Source organism: Trachemys scripta, chromosome 2 (assembly GCF_013100865.1).
Source record: "Trachemys scripta elegans isolate TJP31775 chromosome 2, CAS_Tse_1.0, whole genome shotgun sequence".
Classification (NCBI taxonomy): Eukaryota; Metazoa; Chordata; order Testudines; family Emydidae; genus Trachemys; species Trachemys scripta.
In genome coordinates, this window is record NC_048299.1 from 86,379,245 (window position 1) to 86,403,222 (window position 23,978).

Sequence of the window (23,978 nt, forward strand, 5' to 3'; positions counted from 1 at the left end):
ATAGATTAGCCTGAGACGCTTCATTTCAGCAGTATCAGGGGGTAGCCGTGTTAGTCTGTATCTACAAAAACAACAAAGAGTCTGGTGGCACCTTAAAGACTAACAGATTTATTTGGGCATAAGCTTTCGTGAGTAAAAACCTCACTTCTTCGGATGCATCATTTCAGCAGGGAGCTCTTCAAAACCTTGAGGTCTGGGAGGATTACATTTGTCAATATCAAACCAAGCCAAATTGTTTGGTACACTCTTAATTAGAGCCTTATGTTCAAGATGTTGGAGGCAGCTTCATGGAGCATATCACCTGCTTTCCATCATGCTCCCTATCAGACACCATTCAAGCAGCAGTCCCCCTGAATCAGACCGCGAATCAGAGAGTCAAACCAGCTTTATTGGCAGGGCAGCAGAAGCGTCTAGCTGGAAAATCATAGCACAGGTTCAACTGCAGTGTCTCTCAATGTGTTACCTTCTGAAATAAGCATTAAAGCACTTCAGCTTGTACATTTTTAAAATTTAATAATGCCATATATGCACTGTCTGAGTGACAGAGCCAGCTCCAGCATTTCTGCCGCCCCCAAGCAAAAAAAAACAAAACAAAACAAAAAAAAAAACAAAGCCGCGATCGCGTTCGGCGGCTGCAATTGGAAAAAAAAAAAAAAGCCGCGATCGGCGGCGGCAGTTCAGCGGCAGGTCCTTTGCTCCTAGAGGGAGTGAGGGACCTGCTGCCCCCGAATTGCTGCAGGTGCCGCCCCTCTCCCTTGGCCGCCCCAAGCACCTGCTTGTTAAGCTGGTGCCTAGAGCCGGCCCTGCTGAGTGATCTGCATGCAGTTCAACATCCACTGCTGCCTTAACATTAATGCAGTGGGGGGAGGGGTTGGCGGGGGCGGGGAGAATTTAGTACAATCAAAATGACATTAGAATACATAACTTTCAATTTCTGTGAACATTTTCACAGCTAATGCAAATGAATTGAACAAATTAATTCAAGTGGATCTGACACATGAAAAATAAGTAGAGGCTATCTAATTCAAACCCTTTATTGATATTCTTGTAATTAAATAAGCCTGCATGTAAAAATGGTTTACAACACAAGCAGAATGAGAGTACCTCGGGGGAAATGAACCTCGGGGGAAATGATTTTGACCTCTCCTATTGGACTGCTGTATATAGACAATGTCACAAAAATAAATAATACTTTGCGCTTGTTTGAGCATCTCAAACCACTTTACAAATGCAAAATTAATTTTCACAACATCCCTGCCAGGTAGGTTTTCTTATCCCCATTTTACAACAGGAAAACTGAGGTACTAAGAGCTTAGGTGAGTTTCAGATCCTGGAATAGAACCCAGAACGCTTGACTCTTAGTAAAAGTAAAATGCCTTTAATTTAACGCTGTGGTAGGTATAACTCTATAGGTTAACTATTTGCATCAATTGGATTTGTTTTTTCAAACTTCACTCTTTACGCTTTTCACAAATTGTCCACAAATAGATGATTTTCATCAAATTTGTTCATTGGTGGATGTTATTCAATTACTGTTTTATGCCAATATATTCAGCTGATCAACTGTCACAAACTGTTCATTTGCAATATTGATTTGACTGTTCTTTATTCAAAAACAGAGTCAGGCTGTTTTGATGGGATGAGCTTACCTCTTAGAATCAGGTTGCCAGTGTGAATACATCACAAATTTGAAATTCTCTTACTGTGAACATTCGGCATTCACTTAAAACTCACTGTTTCAGCAAACATTCCTGCTAGTTAAGATTTTTGCTAGGATGTTGATGGAAAGAACACAAGAAGGGCACGGACAATGAACTCATTTTTTAAAATGAGAATATTTTGGCGCTGTTGCCACTCAGTTCACATCTTTAACTTGGCTAAAGTCAGCGTCCACAATTTGGGATACTCATCCAAAGTTCATCTCTTTGGTTTAGAAAGAATGCTGAGAATCTTGAAGCCACATGACTTTTTGCAATGTTGTCAGCTCTTTTGTGGTTTCATTTGGGTTGGAAATACAACAGAATGGCAGAGGCTGTTTATGCAGGATTTTAGTATTTCTGCTTTGGGGCCTGGCCTCAAAACCCAAAGTAGTGCCTGATCCTCGCCACACCCTATTGAAGTCAATGGGAAACATTTCATTGACTTCAGTGGGCTTTAGATCAGGTATATAAGGTTAATCACATTCTTTAGAACTTTACAGCTCCAACTGGGTTTGGTTCTCTTAGTTAATATTAATAAAGTGCTTTGAAAATGTGAAATTCGAAGTATTCTTAATATAATCCCTGGATACCAAAATGTTAGTGCTTCTGCACTGTATTACATTGTATGTAGCGCTCTTCATAACAAACCAATTTTTCTGCAGTCCCAGGGTGCAAAAACAGCAGCTATTTTTACATTTATTACATTCCCTGCCTAATATGCTCCCACAAAAACACATACAGGGCAATAGGCTTTCCTTTGATTCCCAGGAGTAAAAATAGATGCCATGATGTTTCTTATTATAACAGCCATTTCTGCCTCCTGTTTGATTGTTCTGGCTTTTGTACTATATAGGTACACTTGACACCCAATAACATGGTCTGTGTACTTTTAAATTAAGATAGTCTGTTTTTTCTGCAAGGTTAGAGCAAAACACCATTCTTGTTCTGACAGTTACAGCGTTGGGCAGTTGTTTTCTTGTTTAGAAGGATTGATCTTGCATTTCCTACACCTTCAGCCTTTTTCAGATGTTCACTTCCACAAGACGCTTTTGTTGCTGCTGGGATTTTTTTTCTTTTAGTATAAGGGGTGTGATTCACAAAGGTACTTAGGCACTTAAGTCCCCATTTTAGCTCCACTGCAATCCACAAAACTCCCACCATACCCTGCAGATGCCTAAACTCACTTGGCACCTACATTTTCAGGGTAAAAGTTCCCTAGGGACCTAAGTTTCTGCCGCTGGGCATGCATCCTGCTGCCTCCCTCTAGACATCTGAATGTCTATCTCCCACCTAAGTTCCAGAGCAATCCCCCAACTGAGGGAAGATAGGCATTCACCTGCCTCGCTTGCATGCAGGGCCCAATCTGGTAGGTGTGCATGGAAGAACTCCTGCCAGATATGGAATGGGAACCAGTGGCATTGGCAATGAAGCTGCTGCTCACCTTATTATTTCTAACTCAGCAGTTAGAGCATTCATCTGTGACATGGGAGATGCAGGTTCAATTCCCCCCTCTTCCTGGAGAGGGAGAAAGGCTTGAACAAGGGTCTTCCACCTCTCAGGCAAGTGCTCTAACCACTAAACTGTGGGATATTCTGATATTCTAATCTCTCCTGCTGAAGCTGTTCCACTGTGGATAAATAATGAAAGTATCAAAGAGAACGACTGTGTAGTTTGGTGGTCAGGGCTGGGAGGTGGGAGACGCGGAGTCCAGTCCCCCATCTCTAATGACTAATTAATTATCCACAGTGGAACAGCTTCAACATGAGAGGCGGAGGGAACCCCAGGTCACAATATCCCATAGGCCAGTGGTTAGAGAACTCTGAGAGGTGTGGGGTACTCCATTCAAATCCTCTGATCCTCAGGCAGAGGGGAGAACTAACCTGTGCCTCCCACATACTGAGTGTTCTAACCATTGGGCTAAGAGTTATAAGGTGGGCAACACCACTACTACCTCCCGCTTCTGTTTTGTGTGGAGGCAGGTATCTCACACCTAAGAATTAGGCACCTAAGCCATCTGACTGCAGGAGAGGTGTTCCTGTTTGTGGATAGCTAAGCAGAGATGGGTGCCCCCTAGTATTCCAGGCTTAGGCAACTATCTCCGAGGGAAGGGAGGGCCTTAAGACACACCCCTGTCACTGGCATCTCGCATCGGCTAGCTTCGGTAGCTCTCCACCTAATATGCTGTCTTCTGTAGATTGCATTCTAAGCCACCTACCTCTCCCCATTCATTGTATAGGAGCTTAGGCTTTGCAGATTCCAGTGTTGTTCCTGTGATATTCCAGCTCTTTAAAAGTTAGATGCTCAGTGTCAGATCATCCAAGTTCCTTAGGGTACGTCTACACTACGAAATTAGGTCTAATTTATAGAAGCCGGTTTTATAGAAATCGGTTTTATACAGTCAATTGTGTGTGTCCCCACATAAAATGCTCTAAGTGCATTAAGTTGGCGGACCGCGTCCACAGTACCGAGGCTAGCGTCGACTTCCGGAGCGTTGCACTGTGGGTAGCTATCCCACAGTTCCTGCAGTCTCCGCCGCCCATTGGAATTCTGGGTTGAGCTCCCAATGCCTGATGATGCAAAAACGGTGTCGCGGGGGGTTCTGGGTACATGTCATCAGGCCCCTCCCCCTCTGTCAGAGCAACGGCAGACAATCGATTCGCACCTTTTTACCTGGGTTACCTGTGCAGACAACATACCACGGCAAGCATGGAGCCCGCTCAGCTCAGCTCAGCTCACCGTCACCATATGTCATCTGGGTGCCGGCAGACATGGTACTGCATTGCTACACAGCAGCAGCTCCTTGCCTTTTGGCAGTGGATGGTGTATTACGACTGGTATCCGTCATCCTCGTATTCCTCAGTGAGTTCAATCAGAGGCACCTGGGCAGACATGTTTTGTCTCCTGGCCTGTTGAACCGTCTTGACGATGATGGCTAGCAGTCGGAGTACATCGTTTTCTGCCAAGCACCCAGAAGATACTGATGGCTATCAGTCATGCTGCACTGTCTGCTGCCAGCTTAAGATGTAAAAAATAGATGGACCAGATTTGTTCTGTATTCATTTGCTTCCCCCTCCCTCCATGAAATCAATGGCCTGCTAAACCCAGGGTTTTGTGTTCAATCATTGGGGGGGCCATTCTGTGTGACAGTTGTTTGTGTTTCTCCCTGATGCACAGCCACCTTTGTTGATTTTAATTCCCTGTACCTGTAAGCCATGTCGTCACTCACACCTCCCTCCTTCTCTCCCTCCCTCCGTCAGACAATAGTTTCGCGCCTTTTTTCATCCCAGACTCCATAGCACTGGGATCATGGAGCCCGCTCAGATCACCGAGGCAATTATGAGCACTATGAACACCACGCGCATTGTCCTGGAGTATATGCAGAGCCAGAACATGCCAAAGCAAAACCAGGCAAAGAGGCAATTGCAGCGATTGCATCGCGGCGACGAGAGTGATGAGGAAATTGACATGGACATAGACCTCTCACAAAGTACAGGCCCCAGCAATGTGTAAATCATGGTGTTACTGGGGGAGGTTCATGGCATGGAACGCCGATTCTGGACCCAGGAAACAAGCACAGACTGGTGGGACCGCATCGTGTTGCAGGTGTGGGACGATTCCCAGTGGCTGCGAAACTTTCGCATGCGTAAGGGCACTTTCATGGAACTTTGTGTCTTGCTTTCCCATGCCCTGAAGCGCCAGAATACCAGGATGAGAGCAGCCCTCACAGTTGAGAAGCAAGTGGCGATAGCCCTGTGGAAGCTTGCAATGCCAGACAGCTACCGGTCAGTCGGGAATCAATTTGGAGTGGGCAAATCTACTGTGGGGGCTGTTGTGATCCAAGTAGCCAACGCAATCAAAGACCTGCTGATATCAAGGGTAGTGACTCTGGGAAACGTGCAGGTCATAGTGGATGGCTTTGCTGCAATGGGATTCCCAAACTGTGGTAGGGCGATAGACGGAACCCATATCCCTATCTTGTCACCGGAGCACCAAGCCACCGAGTACATAAACCGCAAGGGGTACTTTTCAATGCTGCTGCAAGCCCTGGTGGATCACAAGGGATGTTTCACTAACATCAACGTGGGATGGCCGGGAAAGGTACATGATGCTCTCGTCTTCAGGAACTCTGGTCTGTTTCAAAAGCTGGAGGAAGGGACTTTCTTCCCGGACCAGAAAATAACCGTTGGGGATGTTGAAATGCCTATCGTGATCCTTGGGGACCCAGCCTACCCCTTAATGCCATGACTCATGAAGCTGTACACAGGCAGCCTGGACAGGAGTCAGGACCTGTTCAACTATAGGCTGAGCAAGTGCCGAATGGTGGTGGAATGTGCATTTGGATGTTTAAAAGCACGCTGGCGCAGTTTACTGACTCGGATAGACCTCAGCGAAGCCAATATTCCAATTGTTATTGCTGCTTGCTGTGCGCTCCACAATATCTGTGAGAGTAAGGGGGAGACATTTATGGCGGGGTGGGAGATTGAGGCAAATCGCCTGGCCACTTATTACGTGCAGCCAGACACCAGGGCGGTTAGAAGAGTACAGCAGGGCACGGTGCGCATCAGAGAAGCTTTGAAAACGACTTTTGTGACTGGCCAGGCTACGGTGTGAAACTTCTCCTTGATGAACCCTCCCACCCCCCACCCGATTCACTCTACTTCCCTGTAAGCTAACCACCCACCCCTCCCCCCTTCGAGCACCACTTGCAGAGACAATAAAGTCATTGTTACTTCACATTCATGCATTCTTTATTAATTCATCACACATCTAGGGGGATAACTGCCAAAGTAGCCCGGGAGGGGTGGGGGAGGAGGGAAGCGCCGGGTGGGGTGGGAGAGGAGGGAAGTACAAGGACACACTGCAGTTTAAAACTTTAAAACTTTAACTCTTATTGAAGGCCAGCCTTCTGATGCTTGGGCAATCATCTGGGGTGGAGTGGCTGGGTGGCCGAAGGCCCCCCCACCGTGTTCTTGGGCGTCTGGGTGAGGAGGCTATGGGACTGCTGTGCTCTGTCAGTGTGGGAGGACATCTGGAGCTCCGAGAACATATCATCCCGAGTCCACCATTTTCTCCTTCTAATTTTCACTAGCCTCTGCGAAGGAGAAACATTTGCAGCTGGTGGAGGAGAAGGGAGAGGTGGTTAAAAAAGACACATTTTAGAGAACAATGGGTACACTCTTTCACGTTAAATTTTGCTGTTCACATTACACAGCACATGTGCTTTCGTTACAAGGTCGCATTTTTCCTCTTATATTGAGGGCCTGCCAGTTTGGTGTAAGAGATCACTCACGCAGTGCCAGGCAACAGAATTCGGCTTGCAGGCAGTCAGGCAGGTAAGCCACAGTCTTTTGGCTTTTTTAACCTTCATAACATGTGGGAATGGTTTCAAACAGCAGCGCCCTCATTTCCCATACCAAGGACCCGTTGGGTTGGCCATTTAAAATGGGTTTGCAATGTAAAAGGAGAGGCTGCGGTTTCCGGGTTAACATGCAGCACAAGCCCAACTACCCCCCCCCCCCCCCACACACACACACACCCAATTCTCTGGGATGATCACTTCACCCCTCCTCCCACCGCGTGGCTAACAGCGGGGAACATTTCTGTTCAGCCGAGCAGGAACGGGCACCTCTGAATGTCCCGTTAATAAAATCACCCCATTTCAACCAGGTGACTGTGAATGATATCACTCTCCTGAGGATAACAAAGAGAGATAAGGAATGGATGTTGCCTGCATGCCAGCAAACACCGGGACCATACGCTGCCATGCTTTGTTATGCAATGATTCCAGACTACGTGCTACTGGCCTGGCGTGGTAAAGTGTCCTACCATGGCGGACGGGATAAGGCAGCCCTCCCCAGAAACCTTTTGCAAAGGCTTTGGGAGTACATGAAGGAGAACTTTCTGGAGATGTCCCTGGAGGATTTCCGCTCCATCCCCATACACGTTAACAGACTTTTCCAGTAGCTGTACTGGCTGCGATTGCCAGGGCAAATTAATCATTAATCATTAAACACGCTTGCTTTTAAACCATGTGTAATATTTACAAAGGTACACTCACCAGAGGTCCCTTGTGTGCCCTCCGGGTCTGGGAGCACGCCTTGGGTGAGTTCGGGGGTTACTGGTTCCAGGTCCAGGGTGATAAACATATCCTGGCTGTTGGGGAAACTGGTTTCTCCGCTTCCTTGCTGTGAGCTATCTTCCGCGTACTCCGAACCCGCTTCCCTGTTGCGTGATTCTCCATTGATGGAGTCAAAGCACACGGTTGGGGTAGTGGTGGCTGCACCCCCTGGAATGGCATGCAACTCCGCGTAGAAGCGGCATGTTTGCGGCTCTGCCCCAGACCTTCCGTTTGCCTCTCTGGCTTTGTGGTAGACTTGCCTTAGCTCCTTAATTTTCACACGGCACTGCTGTGCGTCCCTGTTATGGCCTCTGTCCTTCATGGCCCTTGAGACTTCTTCTAATATTTTGCCATTTCGTTTACTGCGACAGAGTTCAGCTAGCACTGATTCGTCTCCCCATATGGCGAGCAGATCCCGTACCTCCTGTTCTGTCCATGCTGGAGCTCTTTTTCGATCCTGGGACTCCATCATGGTTACCTGTGCTGATGAACTCTGCGTGGTCACCTGTGCTCTCCACGCTGGGCAAGCAGGAAATGAAATTCAAAAGTTCGCGGGGCTTTTCCTGTCTACCTGGTCAGTGCATCTGAGTTGAGAGCGCTATCCAGAGCAGTCACAATGAAGCACTGTGGGATAGCTCCCGGAGGCCAATAACGTTGAATTCCGTCCACACTACCCCAAATCCGACCCGCAAAGGCTGATTTTAGCGCTAATCCCCTCAGCAGAGGTGGAGTAAAGAACCGGTTTAAAGGGCCCTTTAAGTCGAAAAAAAGGGCTTCGTCGTGTGGACGTGTCCAGGCTTAATTTGGTTTAACGCTGCTAAAGTTGACCTAAACTCATAGTGTAGACCAGGCCTTTTGTGAATCTAGCCCAGGGTGCTTTCTATTACAAGCTGTGTAATCATTATGGTCCATCATGTAAGCTAATGGGACACTGTCCCCTTCTGGCTCACCTGGGGGAAATGCTGCCTATGAATTACCAGGTTCCCAGGTTAATTCTCAGCTGTGTTAATGAGCTGAAAGCACATGTAGTACTGTCAGCCAATGGACAGTTTCACTAGGTTTAGTCTACACATATTTACAAATTAAACAAGTTCTTCAACCCATTTGACTGGCTCAATCATACTGTATGTGAGAAAAGAGGCACAGGAGTTATCTCCCAAATTACATCACCTTATGCTGTATTTCACAATGTCATGACTACAAATAGCATGGCAGTAGCTGCATTTTTCTCCGAGTTCCCCATGAAAGCTTTTGTGACAAGATCTGGTTTGAATCGTTCATCAATGTTTAGCTCCTTAACATCTTCCACTCTAGCATCCATGATGCTGCCTTTCTAACTGAAGTTGCATCAAAATCACAGTGGAAAGCCACAGCACACTTTCAGAAGCATTCAAGACAGTTCGTAGGCAGGAGATTTAGACCGAGCTGGATGAGCAAGCGTCTCCGAGGGGTCATTAAGAAAAAACAGAAGGCGTACAGGGAATGGAAGATGGGAGGAATCAGCAAAGAAATCTACCTTGTTGAGGTCAGAGCATGTAGAGATGGAGTGAGAAAAGCCAAAAGCCATGTAGAGTTGGACCCTGCGAGGGGAATTAAATAGCAAGAGCTTTTATAGCCATATAAATAGGAAGAAAACAAATAAAGAAGTGGGATCGCTTAAGACTGTAGATGGAGTGGAGATTAAGGATAATCTAGACATGGCACAATATCTAAATGAATATTTTGGATTGGTATTTAATGAGGCTAATGAAAGGCTGAGGAATAGTAGAAGTGAGACTGATGGGAATAAAGGAGTGGGGATTGACATTACCGTATCCAAGATAGAAGCCAAACTCGAACAGCTTAACGGGACTAAATCGGGCAGACCGGATGATCTTCAACCGAGAATATTAAAGGAACTGGCGCGAGAAATTGCAAGCCCGTTAGCGATAATTTTTAATGAATCTGTAAACTCGGGGGTGGTACCGTTTGAATGGAGAATAGCTAATGTGGTTCCTATTTTCAAGAAGGGGAAAAAAAGTGACCCGGGTAACTACAGCCTGTTAGTTTAACATCTGTAATATGCAAAGTCTTGGAAAAAATTTTGAAGGAGAAAGTAATTAAGGACCTTGAGGACAATGTCAAATGGGACAAATTACAACACGGTTTTATGAAAGGTAGATCGTGCCAAACCAACCTGATCTCCTTCTTTGAGAAAGTAACAGATTATTTAGATAAAGGAAATGCGGTGGATCTAATATACCTCAACTTCAGTAAAGCATTTGATACGGTACCTCATGAAGAATTATTAGTTACATTGAAAAGATGGGGATCAATATGAAAATCCAGGGTAGACTGCAGCGGATCGTACTAAAAGGTGAACTGTCAGGTTGGAGGGAGATTACCAGTGGAGTTCCTCAAGGTTCGGTTTTGGGTCTGATTTTATTTAATCTATTCATTACTGACCTCGGAACCAAATGTAGGAGTGGGCTGGTAAAGTTTGTGGATGACACAAAGTTGGGAGGTATTGCCAATTCGGAGAAGGATTGGGATATCCTGCAGGGAGATTTGGATGACCTTGTAAACTGGAGTAATAGTAATAGGATGAAATTTAATAGTGAGAAGTGTAAGGTTATGCATTTAGGGATAAATAACAAGAATTTTAGTTATAAGCTAGGGACGCATCGGTTGGAAGTAACGGAAGAGGAGAAGGACCTCGGAGTCCTGGTTGATCGCAGGATGACTATGAGTCGGCAATGTGACGTGGCCGTGAAAAAAGCTAATGTGGTCTTGGGATGCATTAGGCGAGGTATTTCTAGTAGGGATAAGGAGGTGCTGGTTCCGTTATACAAGGCACTGGTGAGACCTCATTTGGAGTACTGTGTGCAGTTCTGGTCTCCCATGTTTAAAAAGGATGAAATCAAACTGGAACGGGTACAAAGAAGGGCCACTAGGATGATCCGAGGAATGGAAAATCTGTCGTATGAAAGGAGACTCGAGGAGCTAGGTTTGTTTACCTTAACCAAAAGAAGGCGGAGGGGGGATATGATTGCTCTCTTTAAATATATCAGAGGGATAAATACCAGGGAAGGAGAGGAATTATTTCAGCTCAGTACTAATGTGGACACGAGAACGAATGGATATAAACTGGCCGTGGGGAAGTTTAGGCTTGAAATTAGATGAAGGTTTCTAACCATCAGAGGGGTGAAATTTTGGAACAGCCTTCCGAGGGAAACAGTGGGGGCAAAAGACCTCTCTGGCTTTAAGCTTAAGCTTGATAGGTTTATGGAGGGGATGGGTTGATGGGATAAAGTGATTTTAGTCATTAGGTCAATAACGTGCCATCTCTGGTAATTAGCAACAATGGTCAATGATGGGATATTAAAAGTTACTACAGAGAACTTTTTCCAGAGGGTCTGGCTAGAGAATCTTGCCCGCATGCTCGGGGTTCAGCTGATCACCATATTTGGGGTCGGGAAGGAATTTTCCTCCAGAGTAGATTGGCAGAGGCCCTGGAGGTTTTTTGCCTTCCTCCGCAGCACGGGACAGGGGTCGCTTGCTGGAGGATTCTCAGCGATTTGAAGTCTTTAAATCATGATTTGGGGACTTCAACAGCTGAGTCAAGGGAGAGAATTCTTCCAGGAGTGGGTGGGTTAGCTTTTGTGGCCTGCATCATGCGGGAGGTCAGACTAGATGATCATAATGGTCCCTTCTGACCTTAGAGTCTATGAGTCTATGAGACATCTAGCAGTAGTAGAGGAGTATTCTGCTGGATATTCCTGGCATGTTAGAAGAGCAGTGAAGAAGTTAAGGAGGAGGTAGTGATTTCAGTTCATTATTCTGAGCTGTCCTGTGTTGAGTCAAACTACATTAACCCTGATTTGTCAGTCATAGGAACAGCATGATCCTTTGCCTTAGTGGGTGCAGTGGTGCAGATGTGGCAGTGAAGCAGTTTAAGTGTAAACATAGCCTTAGCTATTGATGAGCAGTTTTAAAATTACTACAGAGACAGACATTTTGATTTGCAGGAAAGGGCCTAGGAAGGAACTTGGGGATGACAATAAAATAATATGTAAAATATTGGGGAAGGAAACTATTTAAATGAATCTGGAAAAAAATCTAGGCAGCATCTTAAAATAAACTGTGTATTAGAGGAGGGAAGATAGCGATTTCTGAAAATGTTGAAAATGTAATTAAATTAATCTGAATTCCATATCCTTGATTAGAGGAACTCCATCTTTCTTTTCTATTTATCTGTTCAGAACCTTAGGGCCAACTCCTCAGCTGGTGATTTCAGAGGCACTACGCCCATAAACACACCTGAGGAGTTGGCCCTCTGTAGTTTGCAATATGATGGATTATTTCCCTGATGCCTTTGTTCTTTGTACCTGTTCTGTAACTCTTGCCATTTCTTTCTTTTCTTCCTTCTCATGACCTGAAAAAGAATTTGGGTTAAATTGTCCTAACACTAACGATTGAGAACTTCATTGATTTAGCATGCAAAAATATGAACACAAAAGTTAAGAAGAGATATGTACACCTATATTTCCACTGCAAAGCCTGGATCAACATTGAAAGACCCCATAAATGGGGATCCTTTGACTATAGTCCACAAAATGTCAGGACTTGCTGAGTGGACGTGTTCTGAATCTGAAGCTCCTCTCTTGTTCATTCAATAAGTTCATTCAATAAGCACCCAACTGGATTTTGTATGTTACTTTAAAACAATTTGACACCTAATATTTGTGAGTTACAAAAAAAAAAGTCAAAATGCTTGCTTGGTCTTGGTGGCCTCCCCAGTAGAAGGGCCACATTCTTCTCTACATGGAAATAAATAGGGTAGGGGAGTGGCAACTCCATTTTAACAAGTGAAGTTTCCCTGAACATTTTCAGTCTAGTGAGTGGGTTTCCACTTCACTCCCACCATACAGGCAACTGGATATTCCAGATCTGTGAATCATTACAAATCCTTCAGAGGCAAAGGTCCCCTGCCTCTGCATTCCTGCTTGGCTTCCTGGTACACTAGATCTTGGAAGCATAGTTTTGCATTGGCAGTACTCTCCATTCCACACCCTGATCCTTCCAGGCATATGTGGGCACATGCTCCACTTTTCTGAAGGACTCTTAAAACCATATGCTCAAAACCATAGACAATGTAGAATGTTATGGGGGGCTATTAATAAGATCACTTTTATTACTAATCCTCTGCTACATCTGCTCTACTGCTACTGTTTTAGTAGCCATTTAAATCAGTGGAATGCTAGGTTAAGCATGTTGCATAGGGCAAAACGGGCTGGTTTATTCACCCAGTTGTAATTTTTGAGCTGTTGCTGAGTGTTCCAATGGTGGGGTAAGGGACAGATAGGGATTGGTTTATTAATAAATGAAAGTTTAAATATCTGATCTCTTTCTTGTATGTTATACCCCTTCCCCAACCCTTTTGTCTTTTTAAACTGTAAAATCTTTGAGCCATGGACCATGTCTTTCAGTGTGTTTGTACAGCATTTAGCACAAGAATAATAGCTCCAAAATGCTATCCCATGGCAATTAAAACTGCTGTCACCCATTTTACAACCCATGTTACAGTGCATTTTGTATTATGTATTTATGTTATAATCTTATTGGCACAGGTGGCATGTTCTTTTCTGGGAAGACTGGAGCACACTCAGCATCAATAATATTGCCTGGTGCACACACTAATGTAGCACTGTGCCACAACAAAGTAGTTGTGGATGTTTTTGCTGGTTTCCAAGGAAAGCTCAGAGCAACATGCCATGAGGCCAATACATCTGCTATTAGCAATACATTCCTAACTGGGGACTTAGTAACCTAGTAGGAAATATGAATATCTCCATCTGTTTCTCATCAACATTTCAATAAATAAATTCAGCTTGGCTCCATTCACAATCTGTGACCCTTCTGCCACCTGCTCGTGGTGCTGTCCAGCATGACGACAGGAGAAATAGCACTTATTGCTGCTGCCAGAGCACTGCCAGCTGCTTTGTGGTGCCTTAGCCATTAGCTTATAAAAAGCCAGGGCTTAAGCAATGGTATTATGACGTTTGGAGGGAGATTTTGCAAACTCAAGTGCTAGCAACCAGGATTAAATGATTGGTTATCGGGAGAGGAAGAAAATAAAGAGAAACAAAACAGACTTTAAAATCCTTTGCAGAATATAGCAATGTTCTGTCCGAATTATTCAGAAGGCTGCTAACGGGATACGGAGTCTTTCACTCTAGGTCACCAGTTAAAATCCTATCCAGGTTAGAAGTGATCAAATTGTTTTGATAGGTGACGGGATGGAGAGGAAAGGATGAGTCCATATCACAGAGGCCCTTCCAAAGCCAGGAATACTAGCACCCTTATTAGCAGGGTTACTGAAGAAGACAGTCCAAAGAATGGATGAGCATGGAGACCTTTCTACTCTCATAGGAGCCCTTCTAGTTCTCTGAGCTACATAAGCAGATGATGTGTATGTGTGGAGGGTGGGGACATGGAAGCTTATATTGCTACTGCTTATATTATACCCATTCTGTGGATAAATGAAAAACTTTGGTCTCCAGGTCTGATAATCTAGCACCTTAAGAGCACTCAGTTCATTTTACTTTATGTCCATCTGGGTCTCAAGGGTTGTAATGAAATCAGCTGTTTTAACAAGTTGGAAGGCAGCTCTGCCACAAAATGTCAACTGTAAAATATAAATCAAGAGACTCTAAAGCAACAAACAGCTAACCAGCAAGACAGTGTTCTGGGAAAAGCGGTCAAGCCGTTTCAAAGACACAGTATTTATGGGTGTAGAGCCCTATCGGCTCAGTAGGGCAATCACACAGTTATATCCCTCCCTTACATGCTAGGCACAACAAACTATTGATTCCTACATTCATGAAAGAAATGTCCTTTTGGCCGAGGTTGGTGAAGAAAATGTATATGCAAGGAAACCCCCAGAAGACTCAGCTAAGGGAAACCCTGTATCATTACAAGGAAATGCCCTCTGTCTTACATTACAAAACCTGCTGCTGTTTTACCTCATGCAATTTGGTGCTATGAATAAAACAACCCCAAACACCCATTTTTATGGTCTGTTTACTGTACTTCCATGTTATAGCAAGTAATTTAATAAAACTACGAAATGGTATCAAGTGCAGAAAATCAACTTAGTAGAAAGCCTCAGTAAAATCTAGTAGGTCACCATGTCTGGCTTAGCAGGACTGTTCTCAACAATAATCAGAACTACATTTGTAACTGATAGCCATGCACAGTATATGAAAAAAGTGATGGCTTCATAGAAATCCACTTCCCGCTTCCAACAGAAAAGTCCTGCAGAGTCCTCAGGGGACGTGACTACACAAAGCAATGCCATTACAGATAATTAAATAATCGAGCTGTTCTGGGTGAGAGAGTCTGCCTCCTTTTTGTTACCAAGATGGTGTGCTGAATTAGTTTTTAGAATGAGCTATCCACTGGTGTTAGGCCATTTTCTCTTTGAACATTCCTTGGTTCTAGCCATCCTGTATATTGAGCCAGATATATCACATGAGCAATTCCATTGACCATATAATAAGGTTGAATTTGACCCAGTAAGGATGACCATGCATAAGTGTATTCCCATGTTAGATTATTGATTACTAGGACTGTCATGTGATTAAAAAAATTAATTGCAATTAATCGCACTGTTAAACTATATTAGAATACCATTTATTTAAATATTTTGCATGTTTTCTACATTTTAAAATATATTGATTTCACTTATAACACAGAATAACGCATTTATCATTTGTAAGTCGCACTTTCACGATAAAGAGATTGCACTTGAGTACTTGTATGAGGTGAATTGAAAAATACTGTTTCTTTTATTTATCATTTTTACAGTGCAAATATTTGTAATCAAAAATACTAATATCAAGTGAACAGTGTACACTTTGTATTCTGTGTTGTAATTGAAATCAATATATTTGAAAATGTAGAAAAACATCCAAAAATAGTTAATAAATTTCAGTTGGTATTTTATTGTTTAGCAATGCAATTAAAACTGCGATTAATAGTGAAAAATTTTTAATAGCGATTAATTTTTTTGAGTTAATCACGTGAGTTAACTGTGATTAATCAACAGCCCTATTAATTACCTTCATTTGTTCTGGGTAATGGAATTGTCTTTATTTTGTTTAGTTAGTTTCAATGGCATATCTGCATTCAGGAGTGTGCACCCCTTTCATTTTTATATTCTCTTTAATCATTTCAGGAAGCTTTTCCACATGAATCTCTGTAGTCATTTTATGCATTTAGTTGCTCCATCAGTCACAACTCTCTCGGGCCAAATTCTGCTCTCAGTTACACTAGTGAAAATGCAAAGTAATTCCACAGAACACAATATGTAACAGAGCAGAAATAGCCTGTGGTATCCATTATTTTCAGATTTTGCCTCAGCCCCTGCAATCTTTTCCAGCCATAAAAGTTCTAGCTGGATTGTCAGTGCTTTGTTTCATGTCTCCTAGAAATGACAAGATCTTCCACACCTCCATTTTCCAGTGATTCTGTCTCTTTTTAATAAATCTCTTAAAAAAAGGTTGCATTTTGTAAAGTTTAAATTTCTTTAACGAGTTAAGCTCCCTTTGGATCAGGTCCTTTAAGAACAAAAAGCCTCATACTCAGAAGGCCAAATCTTGTTTGCCAAATAATTCCACTTAAGTCAAAGGAACATACCTTAGAAACCCAACCAGGATTTGGTCCTTACTAACAGCAGATGCTAGTTCACCCATCCCCTCCCACTAAGATTTTGTATATGTTATATTGCATGGAATTTTTTAAAAGCAATTAAAAAACAAAACAAAAATTCTTTTCCTCTCAATATATAGAACCACTAACCTTCCTCCCCCACATCACTGCAATTATAGTTTCTTGTTTAAAAAGGAAACATTTTGTCTGGTCTTTGTGTATATGCAGAGTCAGATCATATTGTTATGAGTCATGGAATACTTTCAGATTCACCAATTGTAAGCAATTATTTTTCCCATCAAAAGGAGAGGAAAAAGAACTAGTCTGTGACTTTTTTCTCTACTTTGAGGGGAGAAACAGAAACAATATAATTATTTGCAGTGTGTTTCAATTGCCTAGCAACATAGGCAGAAGGCGTGTGGCACACAGATAAGATCCTCTGAAGAAGGGAAGGTAGGTGATATTGGCATTAAAAAACATTCACAGATGTGAGTGAAAGTTGACTAGTCTGGACAGATTGCATTGTTTTGGGGAAGAAAAGATTTGTTACACTTTGAACTTATAATTAAAAGACTATTCATTGGAAGGAAGCCAACTGTTTAAATGGTGTGTGCACTGGTACCATGGTGCCGAGAACCTTGAAGATCAGATAGATAAATTAGATATCGTAGGCTCCTAGAGCCACTCATACTGTGGATAGTATATTGATTCTGCAATCTAGCAATACAGGTAATTAAAAAGGCTTACCAAATACAAACACAGTCTGGCTGCCACTACCTTATAGCAGAAATCAGCTGACTTCCAAGTTCCTGATCTTTGTGAAGGCAAGTTCTAGGAACACAAAATCCTCACTCTAGTTGTTATAATAATCCAGCATTCTGTTTATTTATCAGTGACTAGGAATTTGTAGGAGCAATTTACCTCTGGCTTTGGGTTCAGAATCTGTGTCACAACTATATATGTTTAGTACATTCAGATTTGTTTGGGAGGAAGGAGCAGTAGGGTTTCCGGCATCTGGGAAGGAGCTGGTCACCTGTGTGCTGTGGTCAAACCAGACAGAAGGGTTTCTGAAATCTAATCTCCGGAAGGCAATAAACTGGGTTTTATATGGGAGAGTTTCTGAAGTTAGAGGAGAAGACAATACATTTAGAATCTACATATCTCTACATTTGGTTACAGGTGCTTTGAACTGAACACTATGTATTGTATTCAGGCTCGTGCATTTACACTCTCTATCACACACATGCTGTACTGCATAAAGATTCAAACAAAACACTTTGAGCACCTAAAAGGACAGGTGATGAGCTCAAAGAGTTCATCCATTCCCTTAGCTGATAGAAAGAACCAATACACAGTACCCATCGGCAAACATCAAAGTGTCTGGAAGTCTGAATCTAGTCAAGAAAACACCCAAAAGTTTGGATACTCATCTGTAGATTATCTAAATCGCTCCAATAACATAGCATGCTCACCCCTCCCAACTACCCAGGCTAGCTGTCTTGAGTAAACTCCCTACAGGTATCTGAGTCCAAGGCCACACACAGATAGAGTCAGGAGGTTATAGTCCCTACATGGCAAGTTAACAAGATCCACTTGCTATACAAACACAATAATTGAATCCCAGCTGGTTCTGTAGCAGAGACAAGGGTGATAGGGGTTTCTTCACAAGGACCACCTTGTGAAGCACAGTTGACTTTATCATGGGATATGTCAGCAGGAAAGAATTCATTAAAGCATCTGGGTGAATGCTTCACATTATGTAAATATAGCACTTCCACTAATTTAAGGAGTAGCATTCACCATAAAGGCGCCAAAAGAGAATCCTAATTAGACCAGAGGAAGATGGAAAGCATCAAGGAGTGGAGCAGAGATGCAAGGGAAAATGGAAATGGAGGAGGAAGGACAATTAAGGCAGGGACAGAAATAATTTATGAGGATTAAAAGAAAGATAAAGTTATGAATACAGTCTCATTTTATGTTTTGCACCAATAATGAGAACATTTGTATTTTAATTTCATGTATGCCTTATGTGCAGAAAAGAGAAGTCAAAGCATTAGCTAGATCCAGTTAATAGAATCCAGTTCACTGAGCAATTTCTGCAGAAAAACCTGCCCAGAGCATCTTTTTGCATGGTAGAAAGCTTCAGGAGTGATGCATCATTTTCCTTTGAAGAGTGGCTTTTATGCATGCAGTTGTAGCACTTTAAAATAAATCCTGTCCTCCAGGGAGGGACATTTAAAAAAAAATACAGGAACTCAGTACTGTTTAGCAGGTTATGAGGAATAACACAGTTTTGTTGACTCTCAGTATAAAGCTTTTCATAAAATACTGAACTGCTTAGAATGTTGATGTGTTCAGCTGGTAAGAGAGAAACTACCATCTTTCCTTTATGAGCACTGGCGTTGGGTTACTCCAAAAACAGGGCTTGGGGCATAAATTTATCAGTGACAGTGACTACATGACCAGAAACAGACATAAGGAGGTTAGCTTTAAGGTGACAAGAGAGTTGGTTTCAAAATATTTAGTCCAGGAGTGAAATCATGGCCTAATCAAAATCAATGGCAAAACTCCCTGTGATAAATGAAGCGGGGGTGGGGGGGTGGGAGCTCGCTTTTATGGACCCCCATCCAGCCAGTTAGCTATAAAGTCCCTCTTGGTGGCTGTTCTCTGCTTGCTTTACCTGTAAAGTTTAAAAAAAAAACACAGGTAAAAGGAAAGGAGTGGGCACCTGACCACAGGAGCCAATGGGAGGGTTAGAACATTTTAAAATTGGGGAAAAAATCTTCCCTTTGTCTGTGTGTTGTTGTTCTCTGGAGAGCGGAGACACAGAGCAGCAATGCTGTAAGCAGCTTTAAAACCAGGTATGAAAAAGCATTAATTCATACCTCAAACCTACTTATCTGAAACTCAGATATGTAAGTAGATCAGAAATGTCTAGAAAGATGTTTATTTTATTTTGTAAGGCTTGTGGACTCCTCTGTGCTAAGCCCAGATGCTTTTGTTTTGCTTGTAACCTTTAAGCTGAACCTCAAGAGAGCTATCTTGATACTTAATTTTTGTAATTGTTTTTTTTTTTTAAGATCTAGCAAAAAGGTTAAGTTCCAAATGTATTTCCTTTCTTTTTGTTTTTAATAATTTTTACCTTTTTTAAGAACAGGGTTGGATTTTTGTGTCCCTAAGAGGTTTGTGCATATGTTGTTTCATTAGCTGGTGGCAACAGCTAATTTCTTTTGTTTTCTTTCTCAGCTCTTCCCTGGGTGGGGAGGGGAGGAAGTGGGGTGAAAGGGCTTGAGGATACCCCACAGGAAGGAATTCCCAAGTGTTCCTTCCTGGGTTCTCAAAATGTGTGTGTGTGGGGGGGGGGGGGGGGGTTGCACTTGGGTGGTGGCAGCATCTACCCATCCAAGGTCAGAGAGAAGCTATGACCTTGGGAGTTTAATATCAGCCTGGAGTGGCCCGTATTAATTTTTAAAATCCTTGTGGGCCCCCACCTTCTGCACTCAAAATGCCAGAATGGGGAATCAGCCTTGACACTCCCATTAATTTAAATGGAGAGAAGGGGCATGATTTCACCCCAGAAGATTTCACCCCAGATGTTTTCCTGCAGAGATATTTCTCTTTTACAGTGAAAAGGACAATAAATGTAATGATGGATGAGCCTCAAACAATTAGGAATTTGGTTCTGTTAAGATAAATACCTGTACATCCCACACCTTATCCAAATGTGATCTTTTAGTGCTAATTTATAGAAAATGTGTGGAAGTTAGGGATGGATCAAATCCAGAGCCATATGGCTGAAACAAAACAACTCTGAGAAGGCAGATAAGTGATATTTGGAAAATCCCAGTTTAGGTTTAGTATAACCTAAACTTTTATTTTACAAAACCAAAACCGAATCCAATTTCTGTTTAAAAACTAAGCAAATGCAATTCAAAGCCATAAAGTGGCTCAGACTTTTTGATTTACCGGGAAACATTCACAGGAATGCTTTACAAATCACACTGAAACTATGCTCTAGGTTAGGCCTACTTTGGAATTTGTAACAAAACCAGAACATCATGGTCTCATTCCTACAAGGTGCTGAGCATTCTGTCCAAGATCCAGCAAAACGCTTAAATACATGCTTAAATGTAAGCATGTGAATAGTCATATTGAGAATCAAGCCCTGGGTGAATAATCCTTAACAAGCAACAGAGGGTCCTGTGGCACCTTTAAGACTAACAGAAGTATTGGAGCATAAGCTTTCGTGGGTGAATGTGGCTGATGAAGTGGGCATTCACCCATGAAAGCTTATGCTCCAATACTTCTGTTAGTCTTAAAGGTGCCACAGGACCCTCTGTTGTTTTTTACAGATTCAGACTAACACGGCTACGCCTCTGCTACTAATCCTTAACAGTTACTCATACATGAAACTAACACGTTATGTTTCTTTGTATGCAAAAAGCAAGCAGTTACTTTGGGTGGGGTCCATAAAAGGACTTGGGCGTTGCAATGCTGAGCGTCACAGCACCTAACTTTCAGGCACCCGGACAGAAGGGCATTCAGCTGCCTAAATTGTGTATGTGACCCAAAAATAAAATAGCCATCGGGGAAGAGCTCACCTCATACCCTTTAGCCTAGTGGGCAGGGTATTCCCAAGATGCAGAAGAACCCTGGTTCAAGTCCCCACTCTTCCTGAGGTGGTGAAGGGATTTGAACAAAGTTTCACTGGGCTACTGGATATTCTCCCTTAGTCTTTTCTATAGAAGTTGTTCCACTTTCAATAACTGAATTATTATTATTTATTAATGGGACCAGAGGGAGTTAGATTCAGGGCTGGCTCCAGGCACCAGCAAGCTCGTGCTTGAGGTGGCAGATTCTAAGGGGCGGCTTCCCTCCAATCCTTTTTTTTGTTTGTTTTGCTTGGCCGCTTCGGCCGCCCTGTAAGGGGCGTCGGCGTGGACGAGGGGAGCGCCCTGCTGGGAGCAGGCTGCATGCTCTGTCTGCCCCAGCCTGTGCCAGGTCTGCAGCAAGCCCGGCAGGGTAGCCCGCGTCCTTCCCTGCCCGCTGACTGGAGCGGCGTGGAGCCCTCCCACAGGCGGCGTGGCAAGAGGGGCCGCATGGCGAGTGCCCCGCTAAAGGAAGCCCTGGCCACCCCCCTTCTCTCTTCCCCCAATCCCTCCCCCTGCTAGCCGGGGCGTGCACTGCGCTGCCCGGGGCTCGTCTGCAATGCAGGGAGTCCCCCTGCAGCCTGGCTCTGGCCGCCCCGCAAGTTTTTGTTTTGTTTTGTTTTTTTGCTTGGGGTAGCAAAAAAGCCAGAGCTGGTCCTGATTAGATTGAGTTTATTTCCTCCTCTCTCCCCCCCTCCCCCGAAACTGTTTTGTGTGAACTCAGCTGGGGGGCTCAATCTGGTAGTCTCCCTCTGAGCATGCCTACTCGTTAACCCCCCCCCACACACATACACACACACTCCCCTCACCACGACTCAGGCAGCTAAACACCTCACAGTTGCGAGCTTTCACGTGGTAAATAAGCACCCCAACTTCCACAATAAGACAAAAATCAAGCTAATCCCATTTCAAAACAGGCCAATCCCTAAGAACCCCAACACTCTGTGAGTAGATCCCCCCGGTGTGCAGTCTGGGACTGTGGGGGGCCCGCTGGGCACCCCTGACTCTCTCCCCCTTTGCCTCTACTTACCCCTTGCCCCTGCTTGCCGGGAGCTGATAATAAAAGAAGCTACAAGCAACAAGCTACAATTCAAAAACTAGCTAACAAGCAACTCAAGCAAATTAAGCCAAAAACAAGCCCAATTTCTGCATTTTTTTTTCATGGGTTTGGCATGTCTGAAACACCTATCTTCCCCAATTTAGAAATCGTTCTGGTGCTTCAGTGAGAAATAGAAGTCTAGGTGCCTAGAGTGAGGTTGAAGTGGACATGCCCAGAGGCAGAAACATAGGTATCAAAGGAATTCTTAGTGCAAAAACTTAGGCCTGAGAAAGATTTAAGCACCTAGGGGCTAGGTGATACTGAGTGGGAGTCTTGTGGATCTCAGTGGTGCCTAAATATGGAACTTAGGTGCCAAATACTGTCATGAATTGAATGGATTTTATTTTGGATTAAGAGAACAAGTTAAAAGAAGAACTGAACGTAAAGTCTCAATTCGGTGCATTTCCAGACTAACAGTCTGCACTGAACTGTTCACAAAATGGCTGTTTGTCTCAGTAGACAGGTATGTCCTTAGAGATTTAAAGGTTCAGTACAAAGTAAGTGATGTAACAGTAAATAACTAAACTAACTACTGCCATGTGTTTGTTTCCATTAATGTATCTTTATTTATTTTTGTTTGCAGATTGCTTTACAGGATTCATAAATATACTGACTGATATAATTTGGCGCTTCACAGGCGATTTCATGGCCCCTGATATTGTCTGCAGAGTTGTTCGCTACCTGCAGGTACAGAAACTATTCAATATCTGGTACCCACAGCTGCACACCCTGACTCGATAAGAGCTCAAAGTCTTGTATCCCAATGTACTGTAACATTAAGTACTTGTTAAATTGTTGTATAAAAGCCCTTAAATCACCGCCAATCATCAAAGAAGATAATAAAACTGGCATTTAAAGAATAAGGCATGAAAGTTTAACTGCTTATATATTAAATGGTAGATATGATAATGGAAAAAGTCATGGAGAAAATTGTAAGCAGGTGCAAATTCCATTCAAGACAATAGATTTGAATTTGCTTACATCAGAGCTGAATTTGTCTCAGCATCTTAGCCATTAAATGTATGTAGTCCCCTTCCTACTCCCTAAGCATAGGAACTTTTTAAAAGTGCCATTTAATGACAATAACACCAGTATTTAAAAGTAATTAGTCTCCAAGAGAGATTTTGCAAAAATCAAAAATGTCAAAGAGACCCCTAATTCACATTGATCTTCCCTGGGAGCTGGGTGCCTAGCTGACATTTGTGTCTTTGAAAAGCTCTCTCTTCATGTCTCTCTTCCCCCCACCTATTTCTAATCTCAGTCCAAAAATAGCAAGCCAGAGTCTGATCTCACTTAGCCTGTTGTAAACCCAAAGCAACTCCACAGAAATCAGTGCTGTTACTTCAAATTCACAGTGATGTAATTGGGAGCAAAAATCTGGTTCAGTTCTAGAAATTATCCTGAACAGTGAGGTTTGCATTCTCACGAGTAAGGATGTCTGGGTGGCAGAAGGCTCAAAAGCAATAGTTATTTATTAGCTGGCCCAACCATATCTTCTTAGTAATCCCGCACGCGATTGAAGTTTGATCATGAAGAATGATGGTATTTAATAGGGCTTCTGTTTTGTATACAAATTGCGTGTCTGATTTTATGATTGTTGGACCTTGCCAATTGCAGCCAAATTTTGAGACGGGGAGAGGAAATTATAACTGAATGAGCTGCAAGAGGGTATGCTACTTAAATACTGTGTTCATATTCCTCAATCTAAAACAATTCCACAT

The 23,978-nt window shown here is 43.1% G+C and overlaps 1 protein-coding gene across 1 annotated transcript in view; it reads left to right on the top strand.

Moving 5' to 3' along the window:
• The window catches only part of NPSR1 (neuropeptide S receptor 1), a 103,804-nt gene that overhangs the window by 30,693 nt on the left and 49,133 nt on the right, over window positions 1–23,978 (top strand). Inside the window, exon 3 of the mRNA XM_034761177.1 lies at window positions 22,841–22,944. Within this exon, the coding sequence (XP_034617068.1) occupies window positions 22,841–22,944 (104 nt within the window). The remainder of the gene's footprint in view (window positions 1–22,840; window positions 22,945–23,978) is intronic.